Genomic DNA, 23,643 nt, shown 5'->3' on the forward strand with positions numbered 1-23,643 from the left:
ACTTCACAAATACAGGGGATAATACAAAATCAGAAAGGCACAACTTAAAATTCATTAGCGTGAATCCTGATTATGAAAGGATCAATAATTTATTGGCATCTCTGCAAAACTGCATATGTATACTCTTTAAATCCCATTCACACCATTCCTAATTACAACAGTCACAAAGATCACATGTTTCTGTTATTCATTTGCCAGTAACTCTGACTCATAGTGCTCAGCACAGTCCCACTCTCATCACATTCCTGCAGTATGTTCAGTTTCTTCTGTGAAGAAGGGTCAGGCCCCCTGTCAGATTTTAGGTTACTTAATGGTACCTACCCTTGCAGAGTCTAGCACAGTAACTGGGCAGATTCTCACTTTATTTCTTCTGCAGTGGGTGTTAGGGCCTCTGGACTTTCCACCATGTTGGAATTCCCAACATAATTTGTCCAAGTTTTACAAAGACAGTTTATGACCTAAATGGAAACAGACAAAAAATGTGCGTACGTGTGCATTTAATTTAAATTTTTTAAATGGAATTGTCATTTTGGATGCTTGTTGGGGTACGCTGAACTCACCACCACAGCGGATTGCTGACTGACCTCCTCCAAGGTTAAAGGGTCAGGGGGATTTGGGGCAATAACCTCTGCGTCCGATGGGATCACCTCAGGAGTTACAATGCTGAAATAGCAGAAATTCCCAAAAATAAATTACCTTCACCATGAAAGTGTCCAGCTTTGCCTCATTCTGGTCAAAGGTACAGTAAGACAATGCACCAGCGTGATATGAAGCAGAGAGGTTCCCAAACTGTGGTGCCTGAGGGAGAGGGGTCCCTCAGCAAATTATCCCAAAAATGTATTTTAATCTCTGTAAGTATACATACGTGTGGAATTTCTCGGTCCCAAGTCAGTGATAGTTTAAAATGGACACTATTTATCAAAGATATAATTCTGTATAATACATGCCGTGTATTTACATATCCTAAGTAGACGAATCAATAATGAAATGCAGTCAGCCAACCGTGTAGGGGACCTTGTGTTATGTTGTGGAGAAGGCGCAGAAGTCTGTTTTGAGGTGGTCTTAGGAGGTAGGCGAGGTAGGAACGGTTTCCCCATGTGCCTTTGCTTCACTCTGGACTCATCAGTTGGGAACACGTACTGCATCTTGGGTGGATGGGAACAAGAGGGAACACATTAAAAAGGCATTCAGCCATTTGAATAAATAAGTAAATAATTATCTTTATGAAACCACATTGGAAGTATTTATCAGAAATGTACTTTCAGCTGTTTTGTCACAAAAGTAAAGGCAATCAAAAATGTGTTATGGTATAGTGCATGTGCAGCATATTGTTAAACACCATACAGTTTGTCCAAGGGCAGTGTTTCAATGTTGTTGTGGAATAAAGACTGCGGCAAGGCCTAAGGTGTTTGTGTTGAAAACCCTGGGCCATCACTGACCAGACTACGGACACTGCTCTCCTCTTTCCAGTGTAGGGGGATTCTGTTTCCATCCAACAGTCTGCTCCGGAGTTCACACCAAACAAAGAAAAGCAAACCCGGTGGAGTATTTTAATAGTGCCAAAAAAGGAAACTTCCCTCTTCTCCTGCTGCTGCTCCGTTCAACTTTCCCCATATTTTATAAGTTTCCTCATTTATTTCAAGCTTGTTTATGAAGTAACTTCAGGCTTAATCTACACATCTATACATGGGTCATTCATTTTCAATGGGCTAATGACCCATGACTACAGTGGGTTCCTGTGGCATGTTCTGGGCATGTTCACCTCTGTGTGGCGGCCATGTTGGTAAGGGAACGGCTGTGCATGAGACGCAGCTTTTGCACACTCAGCTCTGTTGTCCTTGTCTTTTCCGGTGGCTCATAAATCTTCAGCTATTGGTGGAAAATAATTGTGACATCTCAGCCCCAAAAGGAAGCATTCATCAAAGACTGCCTATCAGGAAGAATAAGCAAACCGTTTTTTAATCCTGGGTTGGCAAAGAGGCTAATGTCACTGTCCCAAGTCAGTGATTGTGTTAAAGGGACATACTGTTCAGAGCTTGTTTCTATATACCCTTATGTTCTCACAGAAATGTTCTAGAAACATCTCCATTAGAAAAACATGTTTCGAAATGCTGTGTTCTTGACTGCCACTGTATTCAGACTCCAGCTACTTACCTGGGAAAGGCCCCTGGGTTTGAACTGCTCCAGAAATTCAGGCTGTAGAGTTGCAAACTTGGGCATGGGTACCTACCACAAAAATAGTGAAAAAATATACATCCAGACTTAGGTGTCAGAATGATATGTATATGTAGTATAAAGAGTAAGGAACCCCCAAGTAGAGCACTGCCATTGTACCCTTGAGCAAGGGGCTTGAACTGAATTGTTTCAGTAAATACACAGCTGTATAAATGGATATAATGTTAAATTAATTCAAAAAGTTGTGCAAGTCACTCAGGATAGCAATGTCTGCTAAATTACACTGATCAACAACATCATGAGGGCAACATGAAATTGCAATGAAAATAAGGTTGCTCAATACGTAGTAGAAAAGCACAGAGGAATACAGAGTTACCCCACAAAGGATGAACAGTGAACAATGAGCAGTCAGTGGCTACAGGGACTTGCACTCTGCGGCATGTATCAGTGGCACTTCACCATCTTCAGGTGAATAATGGCTTCCTGACTTGTCCTCTGTGTGTTTCAGAGTGGGTGACGACACTTGTATTTAAATCAGTGAATTTACCTTGTAAATTCCCATTGTTACTTCATGTAGGAGGAAAACGCCTTCACTGAACGTGTCACTCTTGTTACCTGACTTTCACACTCTGAGGATGTTCTTCAGTGCTCCTGGTGGGGGATTGACAGCTTGGTGACGTCCTTTCTCACCCTTGGCCCACAGCCAACGCATTTTACATGCTACCATAGTAACTTTCACCTTTACACCGGCAGAGAGGAAGCTGTGTTCAGTAGATTGCTTATTCTCTGAATATTACACGTCAACAGTTTGCGGATTTGGTGAGTCGTCACTAAAGACTGGCCGGAAGGAGGTCCAAGCCAGGTGTGCCAGAGTGAACAATGGTCCCCAACAGGGTGAGAATCCCCCTGTGAGCAGCCGTTTGGTTGGGGCTGCGGCCATGGAGAAGATGGCCTGTCTCTCTTGTGATGAATGGTGGCCTACAGAGTCTGAGGTGTTCTCTCCCCGGAGCTGTCAGCGGGTTTGGGGGTGAGTAATGCCCCTGCCCCAGGCCTAGCCCGGCCTGTCTGCCTGCTGTTTGCCTTCCCCAGCCCCATGGTTGACTCTGTTTGCCCAGGTTGGGTTTGACACCGAGGTGTGAGAAAGAGAGTCATCCAACCCCACATGCCTGTCCACATAACCCCCGCCCTGCTCATCTCTCTCTCCCTTCCTCCTCCCTTCTTCCCCATCTCCTTCAACCCTCCTACACTCTCCTTCATCATCCTCCTCCCCTGAAACTTCCACCCCACCCTGCTGTCAGGTTTCCACTTCATGCCACCTACTTGCCTTTGGATCTCAACAAAAGAAATGAGAACCTCCATGTCTGAATCAGGGATAATATTGCGCCTTCAAAAGTAGAATAGTCTCATTGTTTCAGGAGTTCAAAGGTATTACCACTTACTTGGTATGTTGACTAGTTGACTACTAGAAGAAAAATTTGTCCCTCACCGAACTCAGTACATTTGAGGTACTTTTCTGGGAGCTCCGACATCCATACTACATATAGTACAGATCCCTGCCAAATTAATAAATGATAAAAAAGAAGCAGTGTCTGAACTATTGTTCTGCTTCATGGCATTATTGTTTTGATTTGGCATGACTGTTGTTCACAAGGAAAACTTTGCTAACGTTTGCTCTTTTCACTGAATTCACATATATACACACATATATTCACAGGGCAAAAACTATAGGGGTCTATTATTGATATGCTCATTAGTAACCCTGCTGAATATGAGCTAAACCATACGTGTTTATTCGTACGAGTGCCAGAGCAGAAGCCCCAGGAACTATTTTGGACGCATTCTTCCGTGACAGTGCTTTGCATGGTGGTTCCAAATCTTACATGTTGCCTAAAGGTTTACTGTTTTTTGAGAGGGGTTGTAGGAGGAAGGAGGGGGGGGCACAGTGCTCCAAAAACAAGAGAGAGCCCCCCCATCAGCAGCGCAGTCCATTGCTCATTCCGGGGGTGTACAGACCACGCACCCGCAGGTGTGTTTGCCTCTCAGTGCCCTATTTAAGTGGGATTACTGGCCCTGTGGTTTTGACACTTACCTTGGGAAACATTTGCTCAATCTCAGCCCGTTCCTGGAAGCGTTTGCCGTAGAAGCGATGCCTGGCCACCCCCTGCAGAAAGAACAGCCTGTTCATAGGGGCAACGGTCAGAGAGTTCCACTGCTGAGAGCACTCGGAAAGTACAGTCAGGAGATGTGGGCAGAAAACACGGTCAGAGAGTATGGCTTTAATATGGAGAGCGCGGTCAGAGAATTTGGTCACTGTGGTCAGTGGACATGGTCACTCAATAAAACCGACACAGGCATACTGCCTTGAGAAAAGCCATGTATATTTAAATGAAAATGTTGAAAAACAGCATGTACAAGTACAGTAGTATCTATATGGCAAGCAACATAAATTTCCAACATTCACAGATATTCCAACACTGCTTAATTCTTACTGTGAGATCATATATGATGGTTTTCTGATTTTAATTGAATCTCTGTTGGCGTTGGTTACATTTGTCTGCATGTTACTAATAAAATTGTGAGAAATTAATTAACAAGTATCGCAAATTACAAGGTATTCAATTATAAACATTTTTTTCCCCACATCGGTCACTACAAGGTGAGTGGTTTTGCAATGCTGTGAAGTCTTTATATTCACAACACTCATATGTTTCGTTTACAAGGCAAAGTGAAATCAGGGTTGTAGAAGACTGTCCCATCTGCGGATTAATAGCTATCCCAGTAAACGTTTCACTAGGAGGTTCAGATAGCGGAATTATTTCAGGAGTGGGGGGGCAGGATGTCTGATATAGCCTTAAAGGAGTAACATAGTGGTTGAATGTGACACTAGCCAGTTGTCTTTAGGCAACAATAAAACAAATGTGCATATTCCTTTGTATTATTCAGTCATTTAAATGTATTTTAAAACATATTTTTCTAAATTTCCCACTATAAAAGTTCACCTGAACTCTCTGGGCGTGGTAATGAGAACTGTCCATTAGCTATGATGTGCCCCCACTTTCCTGTAGGCCAGCGGCGCAAACTGTGGGTCATGAGTTATAGGGGAGGGATGAGGGGAGTGGTTATCCTTGTGTGACGTACTACTAGGAGAACATTCTCAACGGGTTGAAAATAGGACAATACATTTAAAACGCTTACTTCTCCAAAACTAATGGACGGACATATTTAATACTTTTGTCCACACATGTGACCAACCACCATGTTACTCCTTTCTGGTTTCTGAGCCAACATCAGCCCATAGGTAGAATCAGTATTACACACAGCTGCAAGTACACAAAGGGGCCCTCCCCCAGAGTTCATACACTCCATTCATTCATTACACTGTCATCTCCACTCTGTCACAGTAGCTTCAGTCCTGATACTCTATGTGGGTTCCTGCCCCAGCCCGCCCATCCCAGAGAGCGCTCCCCACCAGGTATCCAGCGCTGAGGAGGGGGTGGGTGCACCGCGCGGGCTGGCCCGGGCTCGGACCCCACACAGGGCCGGTGCGGGAGCGAGACGTGACCTGCGGAGTTGCTCGTCGGGTTGTTAATATGTTCCTAATGATGTGCTACTTCTCAAGAGTAGCCTCCGCGCGGCGCGGCTCACACCTGATAACAGTGCACACCCGGGTGACGGCACACTTTGTCTGCTGGGTGCAAACTGGCCCCTGCGCTGTGTCCCAGTGGGGCGCAGTTTACTCACGGCCCAGTGCAGCAGGTAACAGGCCCGTACAAACCAGCCGTCCAGCACGCCGTCGAGAAACACGCCACAGGCCAGCGAAAACGCCACCGCTGACCGACAGAAACGCCCCGCAGACCAGCAACCAGAGACACACTGAAAACACCCCAGATACGCACTGAAAACACCCCAAACCAGCAAAAACACCCCAGATACATGCTGAAAACACCCCAGAGACACACTGAAAACACCCCAAACCAGCAAAAACACCCCAGAGACACACTGAAAACACCCCAAACCAGCAAAAACACCCCAGAGACATGCTGAAAACACCCCACATACACGCTGAAAACACCCCTAAAACACGCTGAAAACACCCCAAACCAGCAAAAACACCCCAGATACATGCTGAAAACACCCCAAACCAGCAAAAACACCCCAGAGACATTACATTACATTACATTATTGGCATTTGGCAGACGCTCTTATCCAGAGCGACGTACAACAAAGTGCATACCCATAACCAGGGATAAGTTCGCTGAAAGACCCTAGAGGTAAGTACAATTTCAACTGCTACCTGTACAACAAAGATAAGGACAAGGGCAATTTTTTTTTTTTTTTTTTTTTTTTTTTTTTTTTTTTGAACAAACAAACAAACAGAGCAAAAGTCACCAAAGTTAACTATCCAAACACTGCTTACCTAGCCAACTAAAATACTGATACACAAGTCACAGAGACAACAATTAAGGTTCACAGGGAGGTAGGGAGGGATGGGGAGAGGTGCTGTTTGAAGAGGTGTGTCTTCAGCTTGCGCTTGAAGGTGGGGAGGGATTCTATAGTTCTGACCTCAACGGGGAGTTCGTTCCACCACCGTGGAGCCAGAACAGACAGTAGTCGTGAGCGTGAGGTGGAGGTTCTGAGAGGGGGAGGTGCCAAGCGGCCTGTGGAGGCTGAACGAAGAGACACACTGAAAACACCCGAGATACACGCTGAAAACACCCCAAACCAGCAAAAACACCCCAGACACACTGAAAACACCCCAAACCAGCAAAAACACCCCAGAGACACACTGAAAACACCCCAAACCAGCAAAAACACCCCAGAGACACACTGAAAACACCCCAGATACATGCTGAAAACACCCCAGAGACACGCTGAAAACACCCCAGAGACACACTGAAAACACCCCAAACCAGCAAAAACACCCCAGAGACACACTGAAAACACCCCAGATACACGCTGAAAACACCCCAGATACACGCTGAAAACACCCCTAAGACACGCTGAAAACACCCCAAACCAGCAAAAACACCCCAGAGACACACTGAAAACACCACAAACCAGCAAAAACACCCCAGCAACAAACTAAAAACACCCCACATACCAGTGAAAACACCACACAGAGATGCCAGGACAGAGGAGCACAAATAATTGTGCATAATTGTGTCTTTATTAGGGAGGGAGGGAAGAAGTGAGGTGTAGGATGATCCAGTGTGGTGCAAATCTACATGATTGTGTGTATGTTTCTGTATTTGCACAGTTGTGGTCTTCATATGTGTATGTACGTCTGGGCATGTGTATGTGTACAAGTGTGTGGGCACATATGTGTGCATATGTATTGGTGTATGTGTGTAAGTATACGTCTGTGCATTTGTATGTGTATGTATGCTCATGTATGTATGAATAACGGCCCTGATTTTCAGCAGAGACAGGCAGACTGGCAGACCCATGGCAGTGGAGGGCTCGTGTCATTCTCTAATTGGATCGGAGAGATTGATCAGTGTTCCCACCAACATATTTGATTTATGGATGAGAAATTCAACACACTGCAGAGACTCCTCATAAAACCCATGAATGAATGATCAGCGCTGACACATGAGCTCATTCTGCCATCGCAGACAAATTAGCCTTAAATTATCTCCATTTGGACTAAGAGGCACAGTAGTAAAGAGAAACTACCAATCTTTTTACAAACTCTTCCTACCTCAAAAGACATTATAGATAGGCACAGATAGCCAGTTAGTCATACAAACAGACAATGCTGATAGGCAGAGACTGGGCTCAGGATTAAAGATAGATCCTCAGACTTGAGGCAAGTTTCCTGGCTCGGGTCGGTGGTAAGGTTGCACACAGCTCTAATGACTTTGTGTTTTGGAATCGACATCAGCATTTCTAGAGCACGTGGGGAATGTGGGTTGGCCAAGGGATGGGTGTGTGTGGGGGACGAAGGGGAGGCTTGGGGGGCAGGGAGACTGATGGGCAGCCATGTTTATCCGAGGGCAGGGAGAGTTCACGCCAATAGAAGACTTCAGTTCAGTACTAGCTTTTGTTACTCTTCTAACCAGTCTCCTGATGTCCAAGACCCAGGTAGTGGCAGCACTTACCTAACAGACTTACACACTTGGGATAACAGGCATGGCCGATCCTCACACCCATGTCTGCAGTGTAGTGCGTAGTGTTTGGGAAGGGGCCTGTAATCCAAAGGTTGCTGGTTCAAGTCCCAGGTAGGACACTGCTGTGAAAGGGACTGCGAATGTGATCTATAGACAAAGGGACTATCCAGTGTACACACAGTGATCACCATATTAGGTAGACCTGTACACCTGTAGACCTGTTAATGCAAATATTTAATCAGCCAATCATGTGGCAGCAGCTAAATGCATAAAAGCATGCAGACGTGGTCAAGAGGATCAGCTGTTTTTCAGGCCAAATGTCAGAATGGGGAGGAAATGTGATCTAAGTGACTTTGACCGTGGAATGATTGTTGGTGCCAGGCAGGGCGGTTTGAGACTGCTGATCTCCTGGGATTTTCACGCCGAGCAGTCTCTTAAGAGTTTAAGAGTCTTTGAAACCATAGTGTCTGTGACAGGCCTAGTTCCTGTGAAAGCCCTGGTGTGTGTGAAAGTCATGGTGACTGTGAAAGGCTGAGTGTGTCCAACAGTCTGTGAAAGCAGTATTGTGCAGTGGAGGCCTGGCAGCAGAGTTTCTGCCACGTTGCACCAGGCATGGAGAGAAACCTCATCTCTCACCTCGGTGAGGAGCTCCACCCTGTCCCATGAAGACCCACACCCCCCCCCCCCTGCCCAGCCAAAACTGCCCACTGCACCGACCCTGCAGCTGTTCTCAGCTAAGAACTTCCACACACACGCACACACACGCACACATATATGTACACACACACACATACATACACAAACACATATGTTATTTCGGTGATGCTTTTATACAAAGCGACTTACAGTTTATTAGCTGGGGACAATCCCCCCTGGAGCAATGTGGGGTGAGAGCCCAGCAGCTGTGCAGAGCTTATTGTGGCTACCTTCCGAGTCCCAGTCATGTACCTTAGCCACTAGGCTACAGGCTGCCCACACAGACACATGCAGGCACACTAACATATATAGACACACATACACAAACTAAACATAACACTCAGCCAGTCACAATCACACATTCACTTGGGGCCTTACTTGTTCCTGTTGAGTTTCTTCATCCACAGTGATCCGTATTATAGGGACTGGTACCAACGATTTCTTCCGGATGAATCTCACTGATCCCAGATCAGGAGCTGAACAGCCACCAATCACTGTAAACATCATTAAACTCAGTCACCAGCCTGAAACACTGTAAGAATATGGGCAGCAATGCAGTATAATGATAAGAGAACTGGCATGTATCCTCTAGAGTCACGCTGGGGTGCTGGTGTTGTACCCTATAGTGAGGTACTTAACCTGTATTACTTGTGTAAAAATATCCAGCTGTATAAATGATTATGTAAAAATGTAATCTGTCTAAATCGCTGTGGATAAGATTGTCAACCAAAAAGTAATGCAAGGAAATATACATAATATAATGTATATTGAGTGAAGTAACATCTGATCCTGATCATGACTCAACTCATCCCACGGATCTGGCTCAATCTGGTCTCCAGCCGGACCTTCTTGCGTTTCTGCCGCACCATTGACCAGAACTGATCCTGGTCGTGCCGGGTCTTCAGACAGCCACACTGAGCCAGCTGGTTCTCCAGCTCCACAATCTCAGGAAGGAGACAAACCAATGTAGTCACGACACCACAGCTGATGTGTGTTGAGCTTTCAGGCACAAAATGGCCGCCACACATCACCCAGATGGGCGCCACACAGTCGTGGTGTTGAAGGTGGTCTTCCCCGCCACTTCCTAAATCACTATTATTAAAGTGCTACATAAATTCAATCCATTATTAGTGCTATCAAGTTGTTATTGTTATTTAAATTATTATAAAGCTGTTAGATGAGCTGCTGTACACCCACTGAGGCCTACCAGGTAGTACGCAGTTTTGGGCAGAGACTCCATGTATTGGTCATCATGTGAAAGAGTGCAGTATGGCAGCTTCCTCCCTGCAACTGTACTCAGCCACTGGGACAACATAAAAAGAGACGGCATAGTAAAGACAGACAGACAGACATCATTACAATGGAGAGAGAAAAGTACGAGAAGAGAAGTGAGATACAAATCACCTATTGATAAAAAATTAAAAAAACATCTGCCATTTACCGGCTTGTATGTATGGATCCTCCTTACCAGGGTTGTTTGGACCCGTTTGCTCAAGGTAATATAATGATTAGACCCACTGGACATCAAATTGCCTCTACCTTGCACAGAGCAACTGTACCTAGAGTGACTTACATAATTCAAGTGCACCAATTCCTCAGTGTGACTACTTTATGAAACAGATGCCTTTTGATTCAGTTCCAGAGTTCATTTAGGTTTTCTCATGCAAACTCAATGTGAGCACTCCTAATAGATTGTCAGTGTGCTTGGTAGTCAGCCTGATGTACTGAAAGCATTATATGGCCACACTCCATCCATGGCCACAGAGGATAGCTCACGTCCTGTTAATATATGGCTATGGGTAAGCTTGAATCCCCGGAGAAAGAGCGTGTGTGTGTATATGTGTGTGAGAGAGAGAGAAGAATCCTTGAGAAAGAGAGGGACAGTTGAATCCTTGTAAGCGAGAGCGAAAGAGAGAGGCAAGAGAGGTGAGAACAGCACGGAGGATGGGTGCCTTTCAGTAGCAGAAAAAGAAGGACACACAGAACAAATGAGAAGTAAACATGCAGCCACAGGAAGCCATTAACTACAGGGGGGACCAATTAGGACCCAGCGGGTGTCCTTGGCTTTGCCTGCGTCGGCCCTGCCCCATCTCAGTGGCTGCAGACATGGGCCCTTGGCCCGGGTTGAGGAAACAACAGGGCAGTTTCATTTGTTCAGCCATTTGTACCAAAGGATTCCCGCAGACGGGCCCATAAAGGCTTTTACAGCAGGCCCTTTGTCTTCCCTCCCAGGGCAGGTCATTAGAGCAGACAATTACAGCCTCCTGAAGAAGCTCGGCGTTTATAGGAAACAGAAGATAAGACAGGATCCCGAGAACCCCCATCAACTTCCACACTCACCCAGCGATGAGGGCAGGCCCTTATTGCCCGCGTCACAGACAGACGTCCAAAATCAAAGTCAATCGCAGCTCGTCGACAACTTGAGAAGTCCTTCCCTGTCAGTAACTGCTTGTACTCACGTCTCACGTTTTAAACTGTATCAATGGCAGGAAATTGTGTAATGTGATTGAAATACAATTAAGTACAATAAAAATGTATTTCACATCAGTGGTGGTCTGACAGGTGGGCAAGACAGACATGAAATTGACATGAAATTGTCAGTGTGACTGTGTGACAGTGTGACTTTGACATATTTCACAAAGACGTAAATTCTTGCTAAACTGTTCGGGAAAAAAATCCCCAGAAGCTTTATGATTCCATTTTGAAATTCTTATATAAAAATAAATATAAATAAACACCCAATAGACACCCTTATGCTTTCTTACTTTAGATCATACTTAAAAAAACAAATATATAATATATAATATACAAACAATATATCACTAACGACCCCAAAACTATTCAATTAACTACAAAAACAGTGCATGACAGTTCTGTACAATACTGTGACTGATCTGGATTCTATTTCTTTATTTTAGAGTTCTCACATTAGTCCCTGTATGTCAGTAATTATGGTAAGCAGAATTGGGTTGTGTCGGGAAGTGTCCATTTGGATCAAGGCCCTGTTTCTGTACCAGATCTTATACTCTGTGCTCATATCTCCAATGATTTTGACCTTTGAAGGGGGGGGGGGGGGGGGTCTGCTGAAATGAAGAGATACACGTAATTGACGTGAATCATTAATTGGAGCTGCATTTAGGGGGGGGTTTAAACACTCGCTCATCTCTCTCTCCCTCCCTGTCAGTGCTAACAGCTCAGGGGAAATGCATGGCTCAAAGGACTTTACTTGTTAATTGCCGTTCTAATGATGTAAATAATATGCATGTCACTTTGGGAGGACAGCCTGGCTACACTCCAGTAACTCTTAATGCACAGCCAGGATGGGGCTGGGGGGGGGGGGGGGGGGGGGGGGGGCGGGGGTTTGGGAGGTGCCGGGGGAGTGTGACTTTGATTTTCCAGGTTGTGTATTTGAGCTCAGACGCAGTCAGGGAAGAGCCTTTGTGGGGGGCGGCGGGGGGGGGGGGGGGGGGGGGGCAGATAGGTCCCATTACCATAAACTACACGTCCCCAGAGCCACAAGGGCCCCACACAAAAGCTCACCTGCAGCCATTCGTTTAATACGGCCACGTCGGAAACTGTCACCGCATTGTGCACCCGTACCAGACCTGTGTGGCCCAGAGGGTTACGGGCTGGCTTCACAGGTTTCTCTACGAGTCACTGAGTGGAGCTCTACCCCTGCAGGCTGGAAATCGTCAAGTGAAGTGACAGAAATGAAGCCAAGCAGGGAAAACCGTGAAGCAAGGAGAGAGTGTGTTAGTGTAGCAGCCATTCGTGTATAAGACATGCTGAGCCTCCAGAGAAAGACTACATAAGCAGTCCCCTCAGTGTCAAGCCCCTATACACCAGCCTAACAAAGAGCCCTGATCCACTAATACTCCATTATACTCCAAAGGCCGACCACAGGGAACCAGCACTGCCCCAGAGACTAATCCCTCCTCAAAGTTGGAATATTTCTATGGTCCCAACACTTTACCAACACATGACATTCAGTATCATCACTAGGGCGAATCCGTTGTGACTGACGTCATTGGAGAGTTTTGTGACAAGTATTATTGTACAGCTGCCATTGTATTTATTATTAAGTTTCAAGGTTATACTATACTTAGCCCTTGTTTGACATGGAAATATTGTCAATTCATCTTCAGCTATGTCCTTTTTTGTGCTGTGGTGTGAGTTTGTTGAGTGACTGACGTTACAAAAAATTGACATGCAAAAAATCTAGTCACCTTCGATTGAAAAATCTCAAATAATGTAAAGACTATATATATCTCAGTAATAAACACAGAATAATACGCAAATAAAATGGTTATTTATTTCTCCAGTAATTACAGAAATATAGCGTGACTAATGACTAATGTTACCATGACTGACTTTACAACTTTCCCACTTACAATAAGCAACACTTTACATATATCTGTGCAACTTGGGTTGGCAGAGTTACGTATAAGAGTTCTAAATGGCATGGAACCACTAATATTGCTTAAATTGTATTATTCCAAAAACTCATTGTCAGCTTATGGCACGGCTCCATTGCAGCCATCAACGTCAGCAATCGCCATCAGACATTGGACGCTGAGGGAAAGAATCCATCGCAATTAATGACAGTGCCTCTACTGTAGCCATCGCGTCATGTTCAATGGTAGCATCAAACTAGCTGACATTGATGGCTGCAGTGGAGATGTGCAGTTAATGACAAAATACGTAAAATTATTTTTAATAATTTAATAATAGGTTGTATCTATTGATTTAGGTCATTTACTTGTCTTTGTATATAGCTTTAATTAAATTGTGATTCTTTTTAATAACTTCAAATGAACAGTGTGATTGACGTTACATATTTCTACACCAGAAAAAGCACAAATAGTTGACCTGGGGTTTTGTTTGCTATGGATAAGTTACTCATAACCTCTAGTAAGACACAAAAAAATCATGATGGAAAGCTATGCAATAAAATAAATTGATGTTTTTTATGACTGACGTTACATATGGACTAGACCAATCTTTGGTCCATGTACTGGAAACATTAATTAAAGGTTTCTCTTGACATGTAATTATGGTAAAGTAATCCATATACTATAATCTCAAAGAAAACTGGAGATGAGAGGCCTCTTGGATCAGATCTATAATTTCCAGTAACTTTTACGTCTTATAATGTTAGTACACCATGTCTACCTTTTAATGGATTTGCTCATTAGATTATATTACATTATATATTGTCTTTGTGGGAGGTCTATACATGCACTTATACTAACCCTGTATGCACTATGATTTCCTTTACTGACAGATATTAACTCTAGTTGTTAAACACATGTAGCTATGGGGTAGTTGTCTATCTATAGCATAAGGAGACACTGCCACTGGCTGGTCATTTATAGTAAGCACAACCATTCGCAAAGAGTGTGTGCATGTGTGTCTGTGTCAGGGGGAAATGTATTTGTGTGTGTATGAGAGAGAGAGAGAGAGAGAGAGAGTATGTGTGTCAGTGTGTTCTATTTGTGTGTGTGTCAGAGAAAGTGTGTGTCAAGGGGGGGCATTGTGTGTGTGTGAGAGAGAGCGAGAGGGAGAATGTGTTGCAGGGGGATATATTTGTGTGTGTGCCTTTGTGTGTGTGTGTGTGTGCATATGTTTGTGCATGCATGCATGCGTGTGTGTTACATTACCTGTTCTCTTGAGATCTCTGGGGGTTTAGGGGTTGGGGGCTCATGCTGTTTGATCTCTTGTCTCTGTTTGCTGACTTTCTGCCTCAGTAACGCAGCATAGCGACGTCGCATCAGCCCCTGCATCAGGTGCATGTTCCTGTACACCTCTAGATGGCGCTAAAGACAAGCACAACAATCAACCTCCACTGAGCCACTGCAGTTTCAGCTCAATGTCAACAAAATTAAATCGTCAAACTGCGCTTATGAAGAAAAACACTTACTTCTCTATCTCTATGTTGATTGAAACCAGACCTTGACAATCACACAATTTGTGTTTCATTCTCCGTCAATTGCCCACAGTTCGATATTTTATTATACCGAATGTAAACCTATTCATCCTTTGGGATAAAGACTGTATAAGGAAATTAAGACGAAACAGTGCAGTGGTTACTGTACAGGACTTCCTGTGACTGGAAAGTAGGACGGTAAAGCACTGCTGTTGTTATCCTTGTTCTGAATAATCCCTAACAGGAGCATGCTGATAATAACTGGCTTTAGCCAATTTAGCAGTCTGACATATCAGCATGGTTTCCATGACATAAAACCCACTCAGTGGCATTAGTGAAATTTCCATCAATCTAATCCCTGCCGACCGTATTGAATGAGATCAGCCAGACATCTGAAGACTGCACTCTGCAGACAAACACTACAGTCTTATTTCAGCATCTTTCAGCCATCTGAATGATTTTCACTGAATACAGTAATCTATACTCCACAATGAATTGCATTGCCTCAACAGCAAGATATCTTTATTGTGCAGAATGTTATACTTTAGTAGACTGATGGCTTTCCATTAAATAACCCCAGAGCTTGGCACAGTGGTGAAGTTACTGAGTAATAGTGTGTGCTGAAGATCAACAGACCCTGTGTCAGGCCATATCTCTCTACCTGATCCAGGCTGGTTTTCTGTTGGATACTGGTCTCCTCCTCTGGGTCACTACGGGCAGACACCAGGAAAGCTTCCTCATCCTCACCCACCCAACTCTGTTTTTTACGTTGTTTTTTATGTGTGTCCTGCAAGGAGTCAAACAGTAAGCAAAGGTCTCTCTCTTACTCATTCACACACACACACACACACACACACGCACACACTCGAGTAAGTGTTTATTGAAAAAAAACACCCACAGGCTTGCAGAGTTTTATCACAGCGGTATCCTTCATGAAGAGCAGAAGCTCTAGCGCAACTTCACAGGAAGTGCTTGGAATGATCACCTCACATAATCACCCACCTCCCACCCCCCTATTCACCTACGCTCATTCTGCCCTTCTGCCCACCTCCCAAAAAAACCTTCATTAAGCTGCTGCCTGGCCACTGTCCTACCAACACGTCAGCTGCCGTTATTATACCCAACAGCCAAACACACACACACACAGCACACACCCACGCACGCACACACACACACACAGCACACACCCACACACGTGCACGCACACACACACACACACACACACAGCACACATCCACACACGCGCACGCACACACACACACACAGCACACACCCACACACGCGCACGCACACACACACACAGCACACACCCACACACGCACACGCACACACACACACACACACACACACAGCACACACCCACACACGCGCACGCACACACACGCATGCACACAGCACACACGCACACAGCACACATGCACACACACACACACAGCACACACACACGCTCACACACACAGCACACACACACACACTCACACACAGACACACTGACACACACACACAGCGCACACACACACAGCACACGCACGCACACACACACAGCACACATACACACATACACGCGTGCATGTGCACGCACACACACAGCACACATACACACACACACACACACATACACGCATGCATGCACACACACACACACACAGCACTGTGCTCTCCTCTTATGTAATCACGCTGGATGATGATGCAGAGCACCCAATTCTTTGAATTCTTAGCACTACAACAATGACAGATGAACAGGATAAAAAAAGTATGTTAGCACATATCCCGTAATCATTTCAGTGTGTCGAAGAGGATCAGTTTGTTCTGTACCTAGCCACATTTACCCTGCCTCTGACGTCAGGACCGACTATTTCCTGTGAGTGTGCGATGCAACGTGCGGGTGGTGAGCAGAATGGGACTGCAGGAGAGCAAGGACAAGGCTCCAATCACGTCAATCAGAACAGACATTTCTCACAATGGCCTCAGTACATTACAGTGCAGTCACAAGGCATACAATATACACTTACTGAGCACTTTTTTACTTTATTAGGAACATACTAATACTAATACTAGGTAGGACCAGGATTGATGCTTTACTACAACATAAAATAGTACTGTGAGGCAGCGGTCAAAGAGCTGGACACAAAGGGACCCAAGCACTGCGGTTGTCAATCCCGGTGCTGTACCATCCAGCAAGGTACTTTAAAGGAACACTGTCACGCTTTTTTTCAATTGAGTCTATTGATTTATCATCAGTAAATCTGACAGCCTACTGTTGTGTTTTGCTAGCTCACTTTACATTGGATGTCAACAGCTGTGATGTTTTCACTCATTAGATTAAGCAACGATGCTCAGGTTCGGTGGTAACCAGGTAGCTAAATTACAGACTGTGATGACGTAGCCGACATGAATAGCTGACCAATTCATAATTTGGATGTGTAGTTAAAGAAGAAACAACAAGCAGAACAACTAGCCTACATTTCTCATTAACATTAATTCACTATATGGGAATGAACGAGTGCGTCAACCATCGAGAAATGAACCTCGGCGATTCTCTAACTTTGACGCTGCCATCGAACATGTTGCGATGGCTACAGTGGAGCCACTATCATTAATTACAGTGGTCCAGGAGGGCAACTAGCAATGAGTAAATAAATATCTAGCTAACAAGCTATATCAAAATCTTGGCTGTGGATACTACTTCCAATTAGTCATCCTATTGCTGCAGGAGAAGTTGGTAAGTACTGCAGGATGTAGCAAGGGTTTTTATCAAAGTTATTATTGGCAGTGACGCAAACTCTGTGTTCGGCTGTCCCTGTTCCTCTCTCTGTCTCTCTCGCTCACGCAATAAGGCTGTATTTCTTCATCAAGGCTGTCCGTCATATCGTATTTTCATTAAAGTTAGTGTCATGTGATCGCCTCAACTGAAAAAAGAAGTGACAGTGCTCCTTTAATCTCAGCAGGAAATCCCAACCAAAAATAAGTGCCAAACTCAAGGGCTGTCTTGGGCACATACTGGATGCTTGAACACATGCAGTTTTTGTTCTGTAACCGCTCTATTCTCCATTGAGGGGGTTACAAGAGCCTAACAGAGTAACCCTCACTTATGTTAGACAAGCTATTACACATTCAGTTTGCTTTACTTCGAGCCCACTTCAAAAGCCTCTGAATACCAAATTAATTAGTAGGTCCAACAGCCCTTCTTCTGACCTAGCACTTAACAGGGTCACAGGAACATGCGGTTTTCACAGGGTGTCTGTGGCATTATCCAGTCTCTTTTGATTGACTTAAAGCTGTAGCCCATTTTCAAATACAGTTTCCCAGTTTGAAACTGATGGGAAAATTCTTTCAGAAAATCAATTACTTGAAAGCCAACTGGAGACAATCCTTTCCTTGATGTATGAAGAACCATTGTAATTTTTTGTTGCCGGAGTGTTCCCTATAACAAAACTGAGAGTGACCTTTCATAGTGTCAGTAAAACCACCATGCCATTGGCCTGTCTGTGGAGAGGAGGGGGGTGAGGCCGTATTCACAGAGGGTGGGTTGATGGGATTACACTTCACCCATACGGCCAGGAGACTGCAGGCTCAAGCGTCCCTGCTTTCTGACCGGGGAAGGGTAGCAGCCTCCTGTTCTGTCTCCTGTCCTTGGCACGACCTCCCAAAGGAACAGGTATGTCATCCCGCTGTCAGTCAGTCAATGGGCAGATTCTCTGTTTTTATGGCCTGGGTCTGTTTAGGAAGTGGCTTCTTTGTCTCCTCACATAAAGGGCATTAGAGGAAGACAGTATTTATAAGCTCCGTTGCCACAGTAATAGTCAAAAGGCAAACGGGGGGAGGGGGGCCAAGGGGGTGGGGGCTCCCAGTACTGCTGTTATAAGGTCTGTCTTTAATGACAAATGGCGGTGAGTGATGATCTGGGGGGCTCCTGAGCCCCCATCAATCTGGGGTGGGCAGCCCACCCTTGTGTGCCACACGCTCTCACACTGTCAAACACAGGGGTGGCAGGGTCGGGTAGACAGCAACCATAGCTCCCCTTTACACTATAATAGTCTTTACTGTTCCGTATCCACGGGAACCAAGAGTCTCAACAGAGAGGAGGAAAGGGAGAGAGATATGGAGAAGGAAAAAGAACGGGGTTGAAAAAGACAGGAGGGGTAGAAAAGAGAGGCAAAGAGGAGGGCAAAGCAAAGAGAAAGACCAGAACCAAGACGGCAGGTCGGAGACAGTGTTGCCAGTTGTAACCAGGACGACCATGGTAGCCGTTGTTCGAGCCTGCCTTTCTTTCCTGACGGACGGGCTCTAGCCGCACAAGGGCCCGATTTCATAAACCCCAGCGATGATGTAAGCCGATTAGATGCGGGACAGACCTCCCCAGGGTAGAGGGGGCCTTTGTGAATTGAGATGGCGTTCCTCTCAGCCAGCGTGGGTGACGGGGGTCGTGCGCAGGGAACAATGCCTCGATTGAGGCCTCACAAAGACGGCCATTACATTGCTCATCACCACGGAGGCCAAACTGCAGGTACCATGCAGTGTCTCAGTACATACTGCCTGGACCCCACCGCCGCCTGTTTCAGACATAATGTTCTTCACTGAGATCCTCAACACCCAACCTCATGCTCATAGCCCATGAGGGAGTGGGGGGTGGGGGGCTTGTACTTCAAAATAATGGAGTATTGTAACTAAATGGAGTATTGTAAGCTAAAAATCTAACTACATTAGGATGTGTGAAACTGATGCAATTTCTTTCTGTCCCCTCATCAGTCCACCCTGCGTTCATATTTTTACTCTATTCACACGGAGGAAAAGCAGAGCGAGCTACAGATGGAAAATGGCTGACAGTGCAAAACTCCCATGGGGGAGTCACATCCCCGACCACATAGAGGGATTCATATATGGGCTGAGATCTAAATGTGATGCAAATATAACATAAAATGCAATTCTCCCCGGTTTTACTCTAGTTTAATGCTCTCCACAGGAGCCACTTGAAAGAGTTTCAAACTGAGTCCAGTGAAAGTGGTTGCTACCACAAAAAAATGTTCTGCAAGAATTCACAATTAAATTCACAGGAAACTGGAACTAATTATGGTGGAAGAAAGAGCTATTGAATAGATGTACCCTTTCCTTGTTATGAAGGAGCAATATTTCCAGCTTACTGAATGAATGTTTAAAGAAAAACCTCAAAATCTCAAATACTGTATTTTTATGCTTGTTAAATTACATAGTTCTGCAGAACAAACTCAAATCTTGCACTGCTTTGGGAACATTTTATTTTTATCTGCGTGGGATAGTAAGCACTGTGGAAAAATGGCATCTATTCCAGTCTAAATATACGTAAATGGTTTATCTCTGGTTGACAACACAAGAAATAAAGCAGTAGAACTGCAAAATGTGGCACTGTGTTGGAGCTGAAAGCTGTCCAAGAAACGTGTGGTTGGTAAGCAGTATGCTATCAAACTTTTACCAGTTTTACCCCTTGAATTCCACCGCCTAATGAAAACTGTGACATCAGTCAACTCTAGAGAGTTATTTATTTGCATTACATGCTAAGAACCTTGATTGGACAAAATTAAGACGGAATAATGGAATAAAAACACCTATTTAGTACTCCTTTCACACAGCAGGTCATTTACGGGTCATGACTGGTTGGAACTGGAAAATCCCCAGATTAAAGCCACAGAGAAACATCAACTCAATTAGCATAAGTCTGAAGTGATGCCAGTTCTCCTGATAGGCAAATGTAAGGTATTCAAGAAGGTTCTTCTGAAAACTATCATGGAATTGACCCCCCTAATACATGTTCTTCTGGTGTCAAAACTTTATTATAATTTGAAAAACTTCTGATTGGTTTTTTTTTCTAGTTTACAGTCTTACTGCGCATAAATCCTTAGAATGAATTTATATACAAATAATTTTTAAGATTATTTTTTAATGATCAACTGTTTATTTTTGTTTATGTTTCGAGTTTTGTTGTTTGTTAGAACAATACATGTAAGTCCTTTGGCATTTTTAAGGAGCAGATTCTACCTGGCATTGATTTATTTTATAAAACAAGACTTTTGTTCTATATAAGAGTGTCTGCCAAATGCCATTAATGTAATGTAATGTCATATATTTTTTTATATAATCACACTGTACTGGTTCAGGGTTATGGAGGTCTAATGGAGTTGAGACAAGGGATGGTGATATTCAATTACTTCACAGATTGAGTGATCACATAATGTGCCATAATGTGGATTCCAAATACATTCCTGGCATAGGGAAGAATTTATTTTTAGAACCCATCTTGGCTTGGCAACTTCTTGCATAGAAACTGCATGAATGCATAACAACAAACATCAGTAGCCATCAGTAAGTTTTTCCATCACAATAAAGCCTTTAAAGGTATACTATGCAGGGTTTCGCTCCTTGCTTCCCGCCTTTGATCAAAAAATATCTATGCCCCCATTCTCAACCCTGCTTACACCCCCAAGATGAAGAAGCTCACCCACCTATAAAACAACTGGATATTCTATTCTGGCTAAAGGTCGGTAACTTTGTAACACCATACTTCAGACTACCTTGTGATAGCTGTGAAGTCATTTAGCTAGCTAGCTATTTAACTGACATTACTCGTGTTTGTATTTAGTTAATAGCTAAGCTACTGTAATCATATCTCTTTCAAAAATACAGAAATAGCTCATTCATACCAGTCGATGAAGTCACTCGTAAGTATACAAGTACACCAAAATGCTCAAATGATTTCTGAGAGCAAAAACTCCCACTTTGCTGTAATCTGCAGAGAAGTTAAGGGGTAGTTAGCTTTAACTTAGTAGGGATGGAACAGATATTTTATGCACACCTATTCTAGTATCATTACGGTGCTGGATATAGTATATCATGGTGCACCAAGATGTATAACTAATGCTACGCCACTTACCCATCACTGTGACCAATATGCCATGATACAGTGGACCTCTCTAGAAACTAGGAGGCTCCATAACAGAAACACGGTTAGGCTATATGTTTATTTATAAAGTAGTACTTAGCAAACTACATTCCTTCCTCTGTGCCCCTCTTTGAGGGGAAATACACACATATTTTGGAAAACCTTCATTTTCCTACTAAGCACCATGGCCATGGAATACTATGAAGAAATAGCTGAAACAACACCCTCAATACTGGATTATTATAAATGTACTGTCTAAAAATCCATGGCAGAGGAATTTGTTGTAAATCACAAGACAGCATGTTGTCCTGAGCTTGAACAGTCTTTTGTGTGTATTTTATGCATTGCTGTGCAGTCACATGCTTGTGCTGTTTGTTAACTGAAACATTGTGTACATAATGCCATTATAATGACCAGGTCTTTCTTGACAAGAGATGTTATCTCACTAAGACTTCCTGGTTAAATAAAGGACAAATCAATAAAAGCAATGTGGCAGCCGCTTTTGTACCTGTTTCAAGTGGCTCTTGTATTAACTGCATGCAAACTGGTAGCACCCACTTTGCTCCATATTTATGCCAAATAATCTGAATCTGAGTCTGGGGGTTTTCTGCTCCCTAGGAGGCCAGCCCCCTTCAGTAGCGTGAACAAGCTGTTATATAGTACAGGTGATGAAAACAGAATCATAAATCTGTTCATTGTGAAACCTGCGTAAAGTTGGAGACATTGACAGCTGATGCTAAAGAACGGGCTCTTGTGGACAGTCAGTCATTTTTCCCATTTCATCTACCTTTATGCTGGCATTCATGTGTTACTTTTTAATGAAGAAATTAATGTAGTGAATAAATTACCTGTTTGATACATCCGGTTGATATGTATTTATCCAAAATTGAAGGAAGGCTGCTTGTGTGATGGATGTCAAGGCCCTTATATTTCATCTTCAGATCACACATCTGTCACCTTAAATACATTATACCAATAACAACAATTAACACAGATGTTACAAATGTTGCTTTAAATAAAGACCATAGAACAGAAAGCTGTGAAAATGCAGGTAAACTTTAAGTTTCATTGGGAATGTACAGTCGTGTACTGTAGCCTATACACATTGTTTCTATAAATAAAACGATTTATGTCATCATAACGGAAGAGTGGAAGAAATACAAATAGAGACTGTGCCTCACTGAATACAGATCCCACCAAAGAGAAGTTGTTACACATTCGTATCACATGTACCAATGAGCATACCTATTTCACGGCTTTCTTCATAGCTAGTTAAAACGTGTGCGTCAATGTGTCACCTCGTTCAAGACCATCTACTCACCAACTGAACATAAATATTTTCTGTCCCATGCAAACGTCAGCAAAGACCTGGTACTAGGCCTAAACATGAAACTAGTTACTTTCTTTTTACGTTTATGATTGTTAAATGTACCTGTAACGTCGCCCAAAGCAAGACTTTCCTGATAACTGCGAAGTTGAACAGAAATAACTTTACTTACTCAATCTCCTTGCGGTGTGACAAAACAATAATGCACAGAAAATATATCGAACAAGCTCAGCATGCTTACAACGGTAGCTGGGTCATCTGTAGTCAAAACATACAGCGTGCTCACCCACAATGCACCATTTCCATTTCAATAAAACTTTGGTAACCGGGTTACCGACGACAAGTGCCAGGTCTTTTGTATGGCGACTTTAATAAATACCTTGACAGATTTAACGGGTCAGATTCTGCTGTCTAGCCTACACATAATGTGAGGTCTTGTAGTAAGATTTGTTCACACTATGCGCATATAGTGACTTTTGTAAGTTGTAGAAGTTGT

The 23,643-nt window shown here is 43.8% G+C and overlaps 1 protein-coding gene across 1 annotated transcript; it reads right to left on the reverse strand.

Moving 5' to 3' along the window:
* Window positions 1-22: 22 nt before the first annotated feature.
* si:ch211-130h14.4 (uncharacterized) lies at window positions 23-22,745 on the reverse strand. Its single transcript, XM_061228907.1, has 13 exons — window positions 22,669-22,745; window positions 15,569-15,694; window positions 14,642-14,797; window positions 10,189-10,284; window positions 9,787-9,925; window positions 9,360-9,475; window positions 4,265-4,336; window positions 2,155-2,226; window positions 1,763-1,869; window positions 1,440-1,500; window positions 1,003-1,145; window positions 561-663; window positions 23-458 (listed from the first exon to the last, which is right to left on the reverse strand). Exons 3-13 carry the CDS (start codon window positions 14,771-14,773, stop codon window positions 357-359), a joined length of 1,143 nt encoding a protein of 380 aa, XP_061084891.1. The 5' UTR covers window positions 14,774-14,797; window positions 15,569-15,694; window positions 22,669-22,745; the 3' UTR covers window positions 23-356.
* Window positions 22,746-23,643: the final 898 nt, after the last annotated feature.

This window comes from Conger conger, chromosome 18, assembly GCF_963514075.1.
Source record: "Conger conger chromosome 18, fConCon1.1, whole genome shotgun sequence".
Taxonomy (NCBI): domain Eukaryota; kingdom Metazoa; phylum Chordata; class Actinopteri; order Anguilliformes; family Congridae; genus Conger; species Conger conger.